Source organism: Primulina eburnea, chromosome 9, assembly GCF_022965805.1.
Source record: "Primulina eburnea isolate SZY01 chromosome 9, ASM2296580v1, whole genome shotgun sequence".
Classification (NCBI taxonomy): domain Eukaryota; kingdom Viridiplantae; phylum Streptophyta; class Magnoliopsida; order Lamiales; family Gesneriaceae; genus Primulina; species Primulina eburnea.
The window spans coordinates 31,797,774-31,812,658 of NC_133109.1; the positions used below are offsets into that span (position 1 = coordinate 31,797,774).

The following is a 14,885-nucleotide window of genomic DNA, read 5'->3' on the forward strand; positions in this document are numbered from 1 at the left end:
TCAACTGTTGCATTTGAATATGCTTTTAGCAATAGTGGAAAAATAGTTGGTCCTCATCTTAGTAGACTTAAATATTGCCTACTCGCTGATTTTATATTGATCTGTTTCAATTATATTATGACTTATTTTTGGGGATGTCAAGATTTTTTTGGAGAGCTAGTAACTCTTTTTTTTATGTAATTCTTTATGTTGTAAAAATACTTTGTTTGTTATTATTAAGTGTGGTCGAAGACATGAATTAATTTTCCACAATGTTGTATTTATAGGCTTGTCTGTTTCATAATTTAGTCATGTGAGAAGAAATATTACTTTTTTATTTTAAAAAAATTCGGGTCTCACGGGTCTACCCAGCCCCGTTTCGTATTCGATGTGGGGTGAGTCCGAAGAATATTTAACCGGGGTGGGGTGGGTAATGGGTCAAAGTTTTTTTCATGGGGAGAGTATTGGGTTTAGCCAAACCCGCCTCATACTCGTCCCATTGACATCTCTAGACTTACTCGCAAAATAAAATTATGTTTTATGTAAAAACGATCTTATATATCTGTATTACATATATACACACAAACTTGAAAAAACAATATTGGTTGAATTTCATCAATCAGCATCCTGGTGAAAATTCATAAAAAAGACATAACCTCATTTATAAAATTAGTTACATTTAAAATAACTAACAAAAAATGATATTTTACAGTGAAATATAATATTTTCGACATAAAAAAACAATAATTTTCATTAGTTGGGTCGGACATCCATCTGACAAATTTAACATGTTTGACGTTTCACAAGAGTGTTGTGTTATATATAATTATAATTTTTTTAAAAAAAAAAACTTTATTAGGTGCATAACATTTATGATAACATAGTTGATGTCTTTTTTCTATTCTATATGGAATTCAATAATTTGTAGTTTATTTAACACCAAAGTTTTAAATTTGGGATGAGATTCCGGTCCGAAACCCAATTATAAGCTCTCTTCCTCCAACACAAAAACAAAAGTTGGTCTCATAAAATACGAGACGCTACCATTAATTATAGAAATACTAATTTTTCAAGAACTACATTGAAAATAAAATAAAATATAAACACTCAATTTAACTCATCGTATACTCTCATTCACATAACGAGATATAAATCAATTTTATAAATTCCAGGATTTGCAAAAAAACAGTTTCCTTTTTACATGTTTAAATTGTTTCAGGGGTAAGAAAGATATAAATCATGAGAAATTTCAAAATTAAAAACCTTTTTATTAAGGGAAACAAAACATAGAAATCACGAATGTAATATTAATCTACGCTGGCTGTTTAACAACACGTTTGATCAAATAACACTAATCATTTACCAAGTTCTTCACACTTAAAATGAAAATTGTCCACATAATTTAAAAATAAAAAAAACAACCAAAAAAATTTGACCTTGAATCGATCATCTCTAGCATACTTCACGTACTTGAGACCATCTTTACGTGCAGCTTGGGTATGGTCTTGTAAATTCTCGGAAAAAAGGTTAAATATTCTTTCAAAGATCGCGAGTCTTGAATGTAAGAGGGATGTGTAGCATAGTTTTCTGGCAAATGACAGAAGCTAAGTTTGGTTTGCGAAGCGTTCAAACCAAGAGCCTCGCAAATCTGATCGGCCACTCCATCTAGGGTTATATTATTCTTATCGATTGAAATACCTCTCCATTTGGTATGAGCCCCGCTGGACCATATAAAGCCGCCTTCGTCATTTTTCTTCCGTTCTCCGTCGTAGTTAATCATCACATAAATGTTCATCATTTCCTACATGTACAATTAGTTCTTAAAAAAAAGAATACAATTTTTAAGAAGTTGATGTTAATTATTGGGTACAAACAAAAAAAAAACAGTGAATTATTTTTATTAAATGCATAAATTATGCGGTTTACCTGGCCTGAGCGGAGACGTCTCTTTTTCTTAGCTTTAACGGCCTTGAATCCGCTGATCAAAACATAGTCCGTTAGCCTGCCACTGATTAAGCCGCCAGCCAAAGCAATTAGTATATACATGTACACTAGGATTCATATATACATGCAATTTGAAGAAGAGAATGTGGAAATGGAATTTGTGTAATTGTAAACTTTTTGCATATAATTAATTAAGACAATGGTCGCGTAGTTTAGTGTTTTGCAAGTAAAATAGGAAACATTAATATATGAGAACGAGATGCTTGTTGTACCATCTTTCGTACCTATCTTTAAAACAGTTCCACAAAGGCAAACACCTGAACAGTGATGTAAGAAATTGTTAAAATTTGGTAGAAAAAGCTAGAAATTAAAGCCAAACAAAACGTTCAGCATTTGATTAATAGGAGATGAACTGCATCTAGAGATTCTGACTTTGAATCGTTTATGGCCAAGGAGAAAAATAAGAGCTAGGGAATGCATGGGACGGGGACGTACCAACAGGGAAAGTAATCCGTCGACTGTGCCTCGATACCAGACACGATCAACGTATGACTGCCCTCGTCAATGTCAAAGATTAGCTCAAAGTATGCAACAAAACAGATGGGAATGAGGAAACCAAATACCATGTCATTGTCGACAGCAATGACAATCTTATATATGGTGCGCCGGTTGTAACCGTGCCTCAAGTACATAGCAGCTGGGAAGTTGCCTCTCGTTTCGTGTGGTTCCAGCCGTATCACTCCCGTGCAACAGCCATTAAAGTCTATCTCCCTCAGGTCGATGGTTCTGTTAGTGTTGTTTCTCAACCGGTGTCGAAGGAGACAAGACATTTTAGTGTATCCTAATTAACATAAAAATATATATCATTAATGATTAATGCTTATAGAATTAAATATGACGTGCTTTACTAATAATAATTAGATTGAATAATTGCATCTTTTTAGTAATTGGTTAATACGCAACAGAAATAAAATCATATAGCTAGAATTTAGATAAAATTATTTACTAAACAAAAAAAATTGGAAAAGTTTTTAACTAACCTAAAATAATCATATTAAATTTTAATGTTAACTAAACGTACATTAATTAAAAAAAAACAAAAAAAACAAAAAGGATGAAGAAAAAAAAAACAAACCTACATGGATCCTAAATATAGAAATGGTTTTTGAAAACCATTTTCAAGAGGTGGAGGCGAACCCGGCAGGCTGCAAAGGGATCATTCCAATTTTTTCATCCAAAAATATTATATTTTTTTCACACTTTTTTTTAATAAAAAATACATATTTTGTCACTATTTTTTATATAACAACAACAACAACAAAAATAATAATAATAATAATTCGAAGCTATAAATTTTAAGCACAATCAAATAGCTTTTGATTCATACTTTATTAAAATTCAAATACATGAAAAGAGATTACCGCTCGGATGGATTCAGACTTTGTTGCCGCCGGCAATTCACTGAAGTTTGAAGTACGTAGTTGTTCTTCTCTCCCCCTAAACGTGTTTTTATAGAAGAATTCCCTTGTTTTCATTCTCTTAATTTTATTTAAGAAAGATAATCAAATCTCGGATAAGAAAGTTTCAAATCTTTTAAGGATAATGAATTGATATGGTAGGATTTTAAAAAATATATATATTTATTTGAGTGGGTCTCATCTTTATACTATTTTGAAAAAGTGAAATACTTGGAAACTAATGATGTATTTGTATTATTTGTATCCATTTATTGTTAAATCAAAATTGTTAATTCAGATAAATGATACGAAAAGATTGTTACAACCAGTAAAAATATTATTATTAATATAATACTATTTAATTTTAAAATCATTAAACTTAATAAAATTAAACTATATATTTTATTTCATAAAAAATAAAGTTAACAAAAATTTAATATAAATAATTATTTAAAAATTTACCCCTAGTTAAATTTTTTTGTTTAGATTTATTTTTTAAGTAAAGCTAATCATTAATTTATCACTGATTTATTATATCGTGAGATTTTGGTTTAATTTAATTTTTCTGAGTTTTAAAAAAATTTAACAGTAATACATCTTGCATGAATTAATTGATTATTTAAAAATTAATATATAATAATTATTTTTATCCATCTTATCCTATTTAATTAATTGACCAAACCAAAATGAGGGAAACAAAAGTTAAAAGAAAAAAGAAGAAGTTTTGACAGTACAAACAACACGGTATGTTGTTTCTCTCTCCACAGTAGAGGATCATCTCCCATATTTTCTATAGTAATCATTTGGTCAAAAAAATCTAAAGATTCCTCAAAAAGCTGCTAAATATTAAAAAGTAAACATAAGCAGGCAGCTAGTCTTTACAGAACATTTCCGTGGCCATAAATAAACTTTATCACATTATAATTCAAAATTAATACACAGGCTAAGTCAAAATAAATTATAATACAAATTCAAAACATATGTCCACTATTTAATATTTTTGTACATTCAATATTTTGGATTTCATAAATCATAATTAATTCGGGATTTAACTATGAATTTTCCAAACTAATTGAGTAACGTACAACCACATATTCCTCAATTTAAAGATTATATTCATTAAAACTACACACATCAAATTTGATGATAATGATAAAAAATCATATCAAATCGTTAATTATATTTTAGAGATATTTCAAAATATTACTTGGATACACACGAATCTAATTCTCTTATACGACATTTTTTTATATGAACAAAAATTCTCTTATAAATAACCAAACATACCCTTACTGGCTTACAATTGGTATTGGTACTTTTGGCTACATTCAATACTAGACTAACATTAGCTTTTAAAGTGACATATATAATCTAATACTAGGGATGTAAACGAACCAAACCGCTTGCGAGTCATTTTGAGCTCGGCTCTATAAAAAGATCGTTTGAGTTCGTTTGTTAATCATATCAAGCCAAACTCGAGCTCGTTCTTGAAATCAACAATTCAATCAAATCAAGTTCAAACCTGCGAATATGGGATTCGTGAACTCGCAAATATATTCGTTAATAAGCTCATGAGCTCGAGGTCGGGCTCCACTTTTTTAGGTAGCTCGTAGGCTCGAACTCGAGCTCGGCTCCTTTAGGTAAATCGTAAGCTCGAGCTTGGCTCATTGTTGAGTTGACAAATAAAAATATTAGTATTAACGCCAATAAGAGGAATTGAACACAAGACCTTAATGAAAATAAAGATGAATTCACATCACTTAACCACAATTATATTTTTAATCTTACTTGCATATCATTATACCGAAACGTTCTTTAAAACACAATAATTAAATTTAATTAGCAGAAATACACCGACTTATTCTTTTTTCCTTGAAAATTTACATCACTATGTCATATACATGTTGAGTAACTTTACAAATTATTATACTAAAATATTAGTTTAAATTTAATATAAAGAGTGTATGATGGTTAATTAAAAAATTTAAATTGGCTGGGTTTGGATCGTTTACTATGAGTCTATGATGATTAATTAAAAAATTTACATGCTATTGATATGGTCTTTTAAAAAAACTAATATAATTTTAAAAAGTATGTAATAAAATATTGCAAACCCGAAAGTTTTGTAAAAATATAACAATTCGTAAATCAAATGTCCGGATTCAATTTTTTTTTTAAAAAATAAATAATTAAGTCACAGATTTCTCACGGATTCATAATCTGTGACAGTATATTACGGATTCTTAGAATCCATGACCCACTTCTGCTTATAAATTGCACTGAGCGTAAACCTTTCGGTGCACCAGTCTTCGGCATTCCTTCTGATTCATTTGCGCAAAAATTTATATTTTCCTCGCTTCGATTTTTCCGCTACTTTTTTTGTTAGCTATAATTCTTCTCGGCCTGACATTGTGTTCATAATTTTTTGTTATCGAGAATTGTCAGGTATTAATTTATTTTATTATTATTGAATTAATGTTGTTTTATAATGTATTTTTTTATAAGAATGTTTGACATTGATAGGTTATTATATTGTTCGTTTATTTTATCATTTATTTCATACGAACGAATATTAAGAGGTAACGTTATTATTTTTGTTCATTATATTTATTATTGTTCGTTGATTGACTGAACTAAATTCGATTGACTGAATTTTATTATTGAAACAATTAATATTATTAAAATTATCTTAATGTAATAATAATAACAAAATTAAATTTGTTTTAGCATTTATTTATTATTCGTTAAATAATATTCTTTAATATTATTTTCATATAATATCATCTTACTAAAAAAATATTATATGTTACTATTATTTAGTGAAGGTATTTGAGACCTCCCAAGTCCCAATATCTTTGTAAATGTATTTTTAACTTTAATCACGTTTTAACGTATTCTTGCACAATATGTGTACATGATGCGCTGCCGGATCAAATTTATGTTATAAAATTTATTAAGTGATAATTTATATAAATCGAAGTCAAATTTTTTATTAATAGCTCGTAATAAATAAAATACATCGCATATGAAAAAATACAAGCTGGAGCAATTATTTTTGGTACATTTTCCTAGGACAAAGTACTCAACATTTACTATCATTAATTTATACAATGAAAATCTAATTAATACTTGGTTGGGTATACTGATTTTCAGTTCTAATACTTACATGAAATTTAAATTTGTTTGAATTATTTTTACTACAATCCAATAAATAAAATTTTTATTATTGAAACAATTAATAGTATTAATATTAGCTTAATGTAATAATAATAATAACAAAATTAAATTTTTTTAGTATTTATTTATTATTCGTTAAATAATATTTTTTAATATTATTATCATATAATATTATCCTACTAAAGAAATATTATATGCTACTATTATTTAGTAAAGACAATATAATCATTTACAGTAATTAGTTTATTTACCTATTATAAATTATTATTATAGATAATATTAATGAGATCGAAGTTATAGCGTAATTATATAATATTTTATACTAAAACACTTATAATTTTTTTTAACAAGTGTAATAAAATACATTATAATTTTATCACTATTAACTACAATAATATTAACCCATTCTCATATTTAAATAATATAATTATATTTAAAATATGAACTTTGAAAAATCTTTTCAAAGATCAAAAATTTATATTTATTATTACTTTCTAATTAGTATTTCTATTAGTAATTTTATAATGTGATCAATATTAAAAATATAAATATAAAAAAATTATAATTAATAGTTGTAATGCAATCGAACAAAATTATAATTACATTAATACAATATAAATAATACAATTAAATTATTAAATTGAAATTCATTAAATAAAATTATTCTTAATTTATTAGAAATTAATATACAAAGAGTTTATATATTAATTATTTTCGTGCAATCCATCTCTGATATATATAAAGTTTTTTAATAAATTCGAATCTATAAATTTTAAGCACAATCAAATATTTAGCTTTTGATTCATACTTTATGAAAATTCAAATACATGAAAAGAGATTCCCGCTCGGATGGATTCAGACTTTGTTGCCGCCGGCAATTCACTTAAATTAAATCACAAATAATTCCTAGTTTGAAGTGTTTGTTCTTCTCCCAAGATCTACTAGATCAACTGGTACCAGGATTGCTGCCAAGATCTATATAAGTCCAGAAAGTCTTGAGTTCTAATCCTGGGGAGGCAAAAGCTCCAGTGCCTGTACTGGAGAAGTTCTATGAGTAATGTGTAATGGGATAACCGTGAAAAGACTTAAGCCCAATCGAGAACAGTCCACGTGCATTACAAAATATCTTTGCATGAGATTTTGACATGAACATACATGTATATGTATATCATTCATTACTATATATGTTGTTTTTATTTTGGTTATAATATACTGCATTATTACTCGCGCCCTCCGAGCGGTTATCTTCTGTGTGTGGTTGGTAATCGGGATAATACGGCTTTTATTATCACATAATAATTAACGAAGATAGTCTAGGTCCCACATATTTTGACCAAATTAACATGATTAGTATCACACACGTATTTGGTTGTTTTGGGTCAACTTGTTTCGCGTATTTATATCTATGAGACCGTTTCATATGAGACTCACTCGTAAAATGAAATTATGTTTTATGTAAAACGATCTTACTTTGTTAAACACTTTATTTTCCTCAGCATATGATAATTTCTCGTTCCGATTAATTTCAAGATCGTTCAAATGCAAGAGATAAAAAGTAGAGTGCTTGAATTGAAACTGTAGCCTGAAATCCAATTGATTTCCATCCAAAAATAATCTCGAAAGTTGTATTTAGCTTGGTCTGTTGCCTATTGGCCATTTTTCTTGTGCATATGCTGTTTCAACTTTGCAAATTTCAATTATTGAATGAATTTTTCTAATTGGAAAATAAAACCAGATATGCCCTAAATTAATATCAGTGCTCTGAAAATTGGATTCTTAATTAATCAATTTTATAAATTCCAGGATTGCAAAAAACAGTTTCTTTTTACATGTTTAAATTGTATTAAGGGGGTAATAAAGATATAAATCATGAGAAATTTCAAAATTAAAAACATTTTTATTAAGGAAAAAAAAACATAGGAATCACGAATGTAATATTAATCTACGCCGGCTGTTTAACAACACGTTTGATCAAATAACTGATCATTTACCAAGTTCTTCACACTTAAAATGAAAATTGTCCACATAATTTTTAAAAAAAATGACAACCAAAAAAAATTTGTTTTCTTTAATTCCATTGTAATATTATATAATTTAAATAATCCAGATAAAAGAAATTAAATTCTTCTGGATCCTAATTTAAATTTACTTGTATTTCTCATATATATATATATATATATATATATATATATATATATAGAGTGAGCCTCATTTGAGACCATCTCACGGATCATAATCTGTGAGACGAGTCATCCTATCCATATTCATAATAAAAAATAATACTCTTAGCATAAAAAGTAATACATTTTCATGGGTGACCTAAATAAGAGATCCGTCTCATGAATACGACCGTGAGACCGTCTCACACAAGTTTTTGCTTATATATATTATAATATAGACAAAAACTTGTATGAGACGGTCTCACAGGTCGTATTTTGTGAGACGGGTCTTTATTTGGGTCATCCACAAAAAAATATTACTTTTTATGCTAAGAATATTACTTTTTATTGTGAATATCGATAGAGTTGACCCGTCTCACAAATTAAGATCCGTGAGACGGTCTCACATGAGACCAACTCATCTATATGTGTGTTATTAGAAACTATTTTTTGTAAAATAATAATTAATTACATCAAAATATACAGTTGGCCTAATTAGACCGGTTAGAAATAAATAGGATAAACTTTATTTTTTGGTCCTCATTTTTTTTAATTAAATCGGCTAGCTTATATTTCCAATTTTGTTGCTAATAATAAATACTCGTACAAAAGATAATGAGAGTCGCGAGCATTGTCTGGTCGTCGCTTAATTATATGATTTTTTTTTACAATGTGGTTGACATTTGACTTGGAATTATGTAAAATTCCTGCAAAATTATTTCTCGCCAGCTTCTTATATTCTTGAAAAATCTGATAATTCAACTTTGTATAAAAAAAATGCACATTTTTTCAGTATCAGTTACTCTCTAACCTGGTTTCTAACATTTTTTTAAAGATTTTTATTAAAAATTGTTATCACATCTAAGAATGTATTAATTTTTGTTCTCCTGTTACATTAATTTCACGATAACAGAACTAGTTTTCATTGAAAAAGTTGATTTTTTCAATTTTCTTCTGGTATGTTTGGGTTAGTGTAATTTTAGTCCTTTATGTTATTAGATTGAGTCATATATATACATAAATAAATATATATATATATATATTTCGTATTAGCTATAAAAAAAATTGGGTCTTAGTAAAAAAGCTGCCACGCGTACATGAAAAGAGATTACCGCTCGGATGGATTCAGACTTTGTTGCCGCCGCCAATTCACTTAAATTAAATCACAAATAATGCCTAGTTTGAAGTACGTAGTTGTTCATTCTGTTAATTTTATTTAAGAAAAGATAATCAAATCTCGGATAAGACAGTTTCAAATCTTGTAAGGATAATGAATTGATATGGTAGAATTTTAAAATTTTATTTATTTATTTTCGGAAAGTTGAAAATAAACTATGGTAACAATTGTATTTACTGATTGATTGAAACTCTTTCCCTGTCCTTTACAAATTTGGCGTGATTGTATATTTTCTATAGGAATCATTTGATTAAAAAATAATCAAAAAAGGAAACCTTCGGACAAAATTAATAAATATCTTTACCATATATTGGTCTTTGGTACCGAAGCTTCATTTAATATTTCTCAAAAATTAAGTGCTACAAATTAATTAATTTTGAAAGATAAAAATTAAAATAACGGTTAATTTATTGTGATACAAAATTATTTTAATCTTTTATGTTTAAAATTAATTGATATATCGATACTTCATATATATCAGAAAACCTCACGAGCATTATTCAAGAATATAATCCAAATATCAGATATTTATAAGAGCAAGTTTACTAATAAGAGCCAGGAAATAAATTTTTGATAAAACTTGAGAATCAACAGATACACAAACTCGACTCAACAAAAAACCAGAAATTGATATAAAAACTTATCGCACAAGCGATTTAATTTAAACATAACAAACTAAGCTAGACCTAATTAAATCCTTTTTTGTCAAATACAGATTGACCATTGCCTTTGCATATCATCACATGCGGCCAAGCAGCGACGGAAGAAGTGAAACTGATAATGATCACCACACCCACAATCAACAGTAAATACCTTATCACGTAAGAATACTTGCGACCAGTTAGAATAGAATAATAATTCTTCACCAAAGAAAAATATTCTCCCCCTAGCCCTAACGTATTCTGACGAAGAGCATTCAATTTTGTTAGGCAAGTGTCAAGATTTTCCATTAGACCAATCCATTCGTGTGCAAGAAAACCGAGTGCGGCCAAACTCGGAATTGCAGAAATAATGGAAAGAAAGGTAAGGAACCATGGGTTGTGACACACAAAAAAAGAAGTGTTTGATATAGCAGCAAGACAAACGCCTTGAAAAGCAAAAAAATAATTACCTAGATCCAGCATAAATTTATGAACGTTGTCCAGTCGGATACACATTTCTTCGAAAACTTTCTTCAGCTTATCAAACTCCTCGGAGTCACTTTCAACAGCAACGTCAGGAACCCGAGCTATGGTTGCTATGGTTTCTGGAGAACAATCGGTGTTCTCGGGGCTTCCACCAACCCCAGAGATATCTTGAGATTCTTCATCCGCCATCAAGAGCTGCTAAAGTATGAAAATAAAAAAATGAGAGTTAAATCTATATATATACAACAAAAATAAACATTTTCTGATAATTCCTTTGAACATTGTACGCCGTTACAGATTTTGTAACCAAACAGAGGTGGCAGCTAGTGCGACACTGGGCCTGGACTCCATGGGTGGTGAGGGACTGCTCCTGAACTCGGGATAGTGCGGACGTTGTACTGAACAAATGTGTAAAACATATTAAAAAAAAAACAATTTGAGACATTTTTCTTTCGGAGTTCATCTCCTCCTGCAACTCTTCGACAAAACAAAAATGACCGAATTAGCTTTTCTGGAGGGGGAGGTGGTGTCCTTGTAATGGACAGGAGCTGCAGGCCGCGTGTCACAAAGGTATTGGGTTCACATTGCGTAGCACATAAGCCAAAAGCAATGTTGCTTTTGAGATAGAAATTATACTTACCGACAATAATTATATATTAATTATTAAATTTTAAATTGAAATTCATTAATAAAATTATTCTTAATTTATTAGAAATTAATATACAAAGAGTTTATATATGAATTATTTTTGTGTAATCCATCTCTGATATATATATAGTTTTTTAATTTTTAATAAATTGGAAGCTATAAATTTTAAGCACAATCAAATAGCTTTTGATTCATACTTTATTAAAATTCAAATACATGAAAATAGATTACCGCTCGGATGGATTTAGACCCCCTAAACGGGTTTTTATAAAAGAATTCCCTTTTTTTCATTCTGTTAATTTTATTTAAGAAAAGATAATCAAAGCTCGGATAAGAAAGTTTCAAATCTTTTAAGGATGATGAATTGATATGGTAGGATTTTAAAAAGAATATATATTTATTTTCGGGAAGTTGAAAATAAGCTATGGTAATAATTGTATTTATTGATTGATTGAAACTCTTTCCTTTGCCCCTACAAATTTGGCGTGATTGTATATTTTCTATCGTAAACATTTGATAAAAAAATAATCAAAAAAAGAAACTTTTGGACAAAATAAATAACTATCTTTACCATATATTGGTTTTTGGTACGGGAAGCTTCATTTTAATATTTCTCAAAAATCAAGTGATACATATTAATTAACTTTGAAATTAGATAAAATTAAAATAATGGTTAATTTATTAGGATACAAAATTATCTTAATCTTATACAAATTTAGTGCAAGTTTGTTTCGAATTTTATCTAATTTTAAGTTTAAAATTAATGATAACATCAAAATTAATATAAAAAAATTCCTCAAAAATCTGCTAAATATTAAAAAGTAAACATAAGCAGGCAGCTAGTCTTTACAGAACATTTCCTTCCGTGGCCATAAATAAACTTTATCACATTATAATTCAAAATTAATACACCGGCTAAGTCAAAATAAATTCTAATACAAATTCAAAACATATGTCCAATATTTAATATTTTTGTACATTCGATATTTTGGATTTCATAAATCATAATTAATTCGGGATTTAACTATCAATTTGCCAAACTAATTGAGTAACGTACAAACACATATTCCTCAATTTAAAGATTATATTCATTAAAACTACAAACATCAAATTTGATGATAATGATAAAAAATCATATCGAATCGTTAATTATATTTTAGAGATATTTCAAAATATTACTTGGATACGCACGAATCTAATTCTCTTATACGACGTTTTTTTATAGAGTGAGTCTCATATGAGACCGTCTCACAGATTAAAAATCTGAGAGACGAATCAACCCTACCCATATGCACAATAAAAAATAATACTCTTAGCATAAAAAGTAATATTTTTTCATGGATGATCCAAATAAGAGATCCGTCTCACAAATACGACCCGTGAGACCGTCTCACACAAGTTTTTGCCTTTTCTATATTAACTAGAATTCTCAACCTATAAATAACCAAACATGCCCTTACAATTGGAATGGGTACTTTTGGCTACATTCTATACTAGATTAACATTAGTTTTTTAAAGTGACATGTGTAAGAAATTTGTTTTGTATGAATATATAATATAATATATAAAAGCATGAATAAGTTATATTTGTTTTGTATGAATAATATATAAAATACAATAATTTCGCATAAGAAATTTCGTTATATTTATTTTGTATCCCCAAAATTCAAACTTTAAAAAAAAATTCAGAATTTTTTTAATGGAAATAAAAATTATAAATTCAAATCTCGTAGTAATAAATCGAATATCTCTAAGTCAAGCATAAGATTTACACTAAAAATGATACATAAAGACATTCAATAATTTTTCGTTGTTCCAATATTGCACGTAAAATTTATGTAATAAAAAATGCATAATCATGATTTCAAATTTCTCGAAAAAATATCTATAAAGTGAATTTTTATATTTTAAAATATGAAATTTACCGAAAGTAACTCAAATGATAAAAGGCCAAACGTTGGAACAAGAGTTCGTATGATTTATGCTAACAATGAAACGTAAAACATTTAATTATTGTTCTTTGTTTAATTGGAAGTGAATTCAACATCAATTTTTATATATTCAAAGCTATATGAGGCTTGTTTCATGAACATTTCGATCAATAAGAGATCAGGAATTATTAATTTAAAGTAGGAAAACATAGGTTTAACTTTATAATTTAACACCAAATGAAAGCACAAGTAATTGTATAATACACAGTTAGAAATGCTAATTAAAACCTAAAATTTAATTAATTATGTATAATACATTAATAGAAATATGACAAAACAAGAAAAGAAAAATCTATGTAGATTACAATAACGTTGTCCAATGAATCTCGGGTAAAAAAAAAAAAAAACAAATACAACGTCATGAAAATTTGCAAATATCAAAGCAATATATGAAAGAGATCTTTATTCTCCGATTACATAATAATAAAATTAGAAGAAAAAATTATAAGAATTTTTTTTCAAATAAACCTTACGATACGAACAATTAGTCGGCTACGACAACGTCTTCCAACATCACGTCTTGGAGCAAAACGAATTCTAATACTTACAACGTCATGTTGTCTGCTAAAAAATTCTAAGATTAGAATATATCATCTTCCACGAAATAAAACGTTTAAATTATTTTTATGCATATTGTTGACGTGCAACAATTGTCCTTGCAAGATAGAGCGATCGAACCACGACGCTTGGGCTGATATGCGGTTCAAAAAATTCGAGTTTCATCATTACCACCAACTACATATATCTTTTGGTAAAACTACAAATGTTTAGTCCTACAATCGGTATCATAACAAAGGTCACGAGTTTGATCCTCATTGATAGCAGGAATTGCAATTTTTGTAAAATAACTTTTGGTAAAACGACAAACACTTGATCCTACGTATATTTTTATTAAATATTAATATATGACTGTTAATAATCTCATATTTAATTATTTTACTTGTATGTATTATTATAGTGTATTATCTTTTATTTTATTGGTTAAATTATTAATATTTATCTTATATAATTTAAAGAAATATTTTTTAACATGATAAAACCATATTTAACATAATCATTGTTGTTATTAATATGTTTCCAAAATATTAACATGTGTAATATTAAATTAGTATTACTTAAAAAACGATGAAAATTGATTTTATATATTGAGATAATATTTTTCTGCAAGACTTGATGTTCTCTAATTAATGAATGGCAAACAAGGGGTCGGGCAAGCTAGAGCAAGT

General features: G+C 27.9%; 2 protein-coding genes and 1 long non-coding RNA gene across 5 annotated transcripts in view; all 3 read right to left on the bottom strand.

Moving 5' to 3' along the window:
* Positions 1 to 14,885, bottom strand: part of LOC140841701 (tubby-like F-box protein 5) — an 80,066-nt gene that overhangs the window by 54,046 nt on the left and 11,135 nt on the right. The window lies entirely within an intron of this gene.
* Positions 1,305 to 9,897, bottom strand: LOC140840570 (uncharacterized). 2 transcript variants are annotated; one of them, XM_073207750.1, is made up of 5 exons: positions 9,829 to 9,897; positions 2,419 to 2,764; positions 2,208 to 2,240; positions 1,906 to 1,987; positions 1,305 to 1,780 (listed from the first exon to the last, which is right to left on the bottom strand). In XM_073207750.1, the coding sequence occupies exons 2-5, from the start codon at positions 2,751 to 2,753 to the stop codon at positions 1,442 to 1,444; spliced, it is 789 nt and encodes a 262-aa protein (XP_073063851.1). In that variant the 5' UTR covers positions 2,754 to 2,764; positions 9,829 to 9,897; the 3' UTR covers positions 1,305 to 1,441. The 2 variants fall into 2 exon arrangements, with proteins under 2 accessions (XP_073063851.1, XP_073063852.1); XM_073207751.1 differs by lacking the exon at positions 9,829 to 9,897 and adding an exon at positions 3,345 to 3,413.
* Positions 10,448 to 11,733, bottom strand: LOC140840571 (uncharacterized). Of its 2 annotated transcripts, none has more exons than XR_012120022.1 (2): positions 11,005 to 11,733; positions 10,448 to 10,667 (listed from the first exon to the last, which is right to left on the bottom strand). It is a non-coding gene; the product is annotated as an uncharacterized lncRNA (long non-coding RNA). The 2 variants fall into 2 exon arrangements; XR_012120021.1 differs by having other exon boundaries at positions 10,448 to 10,706.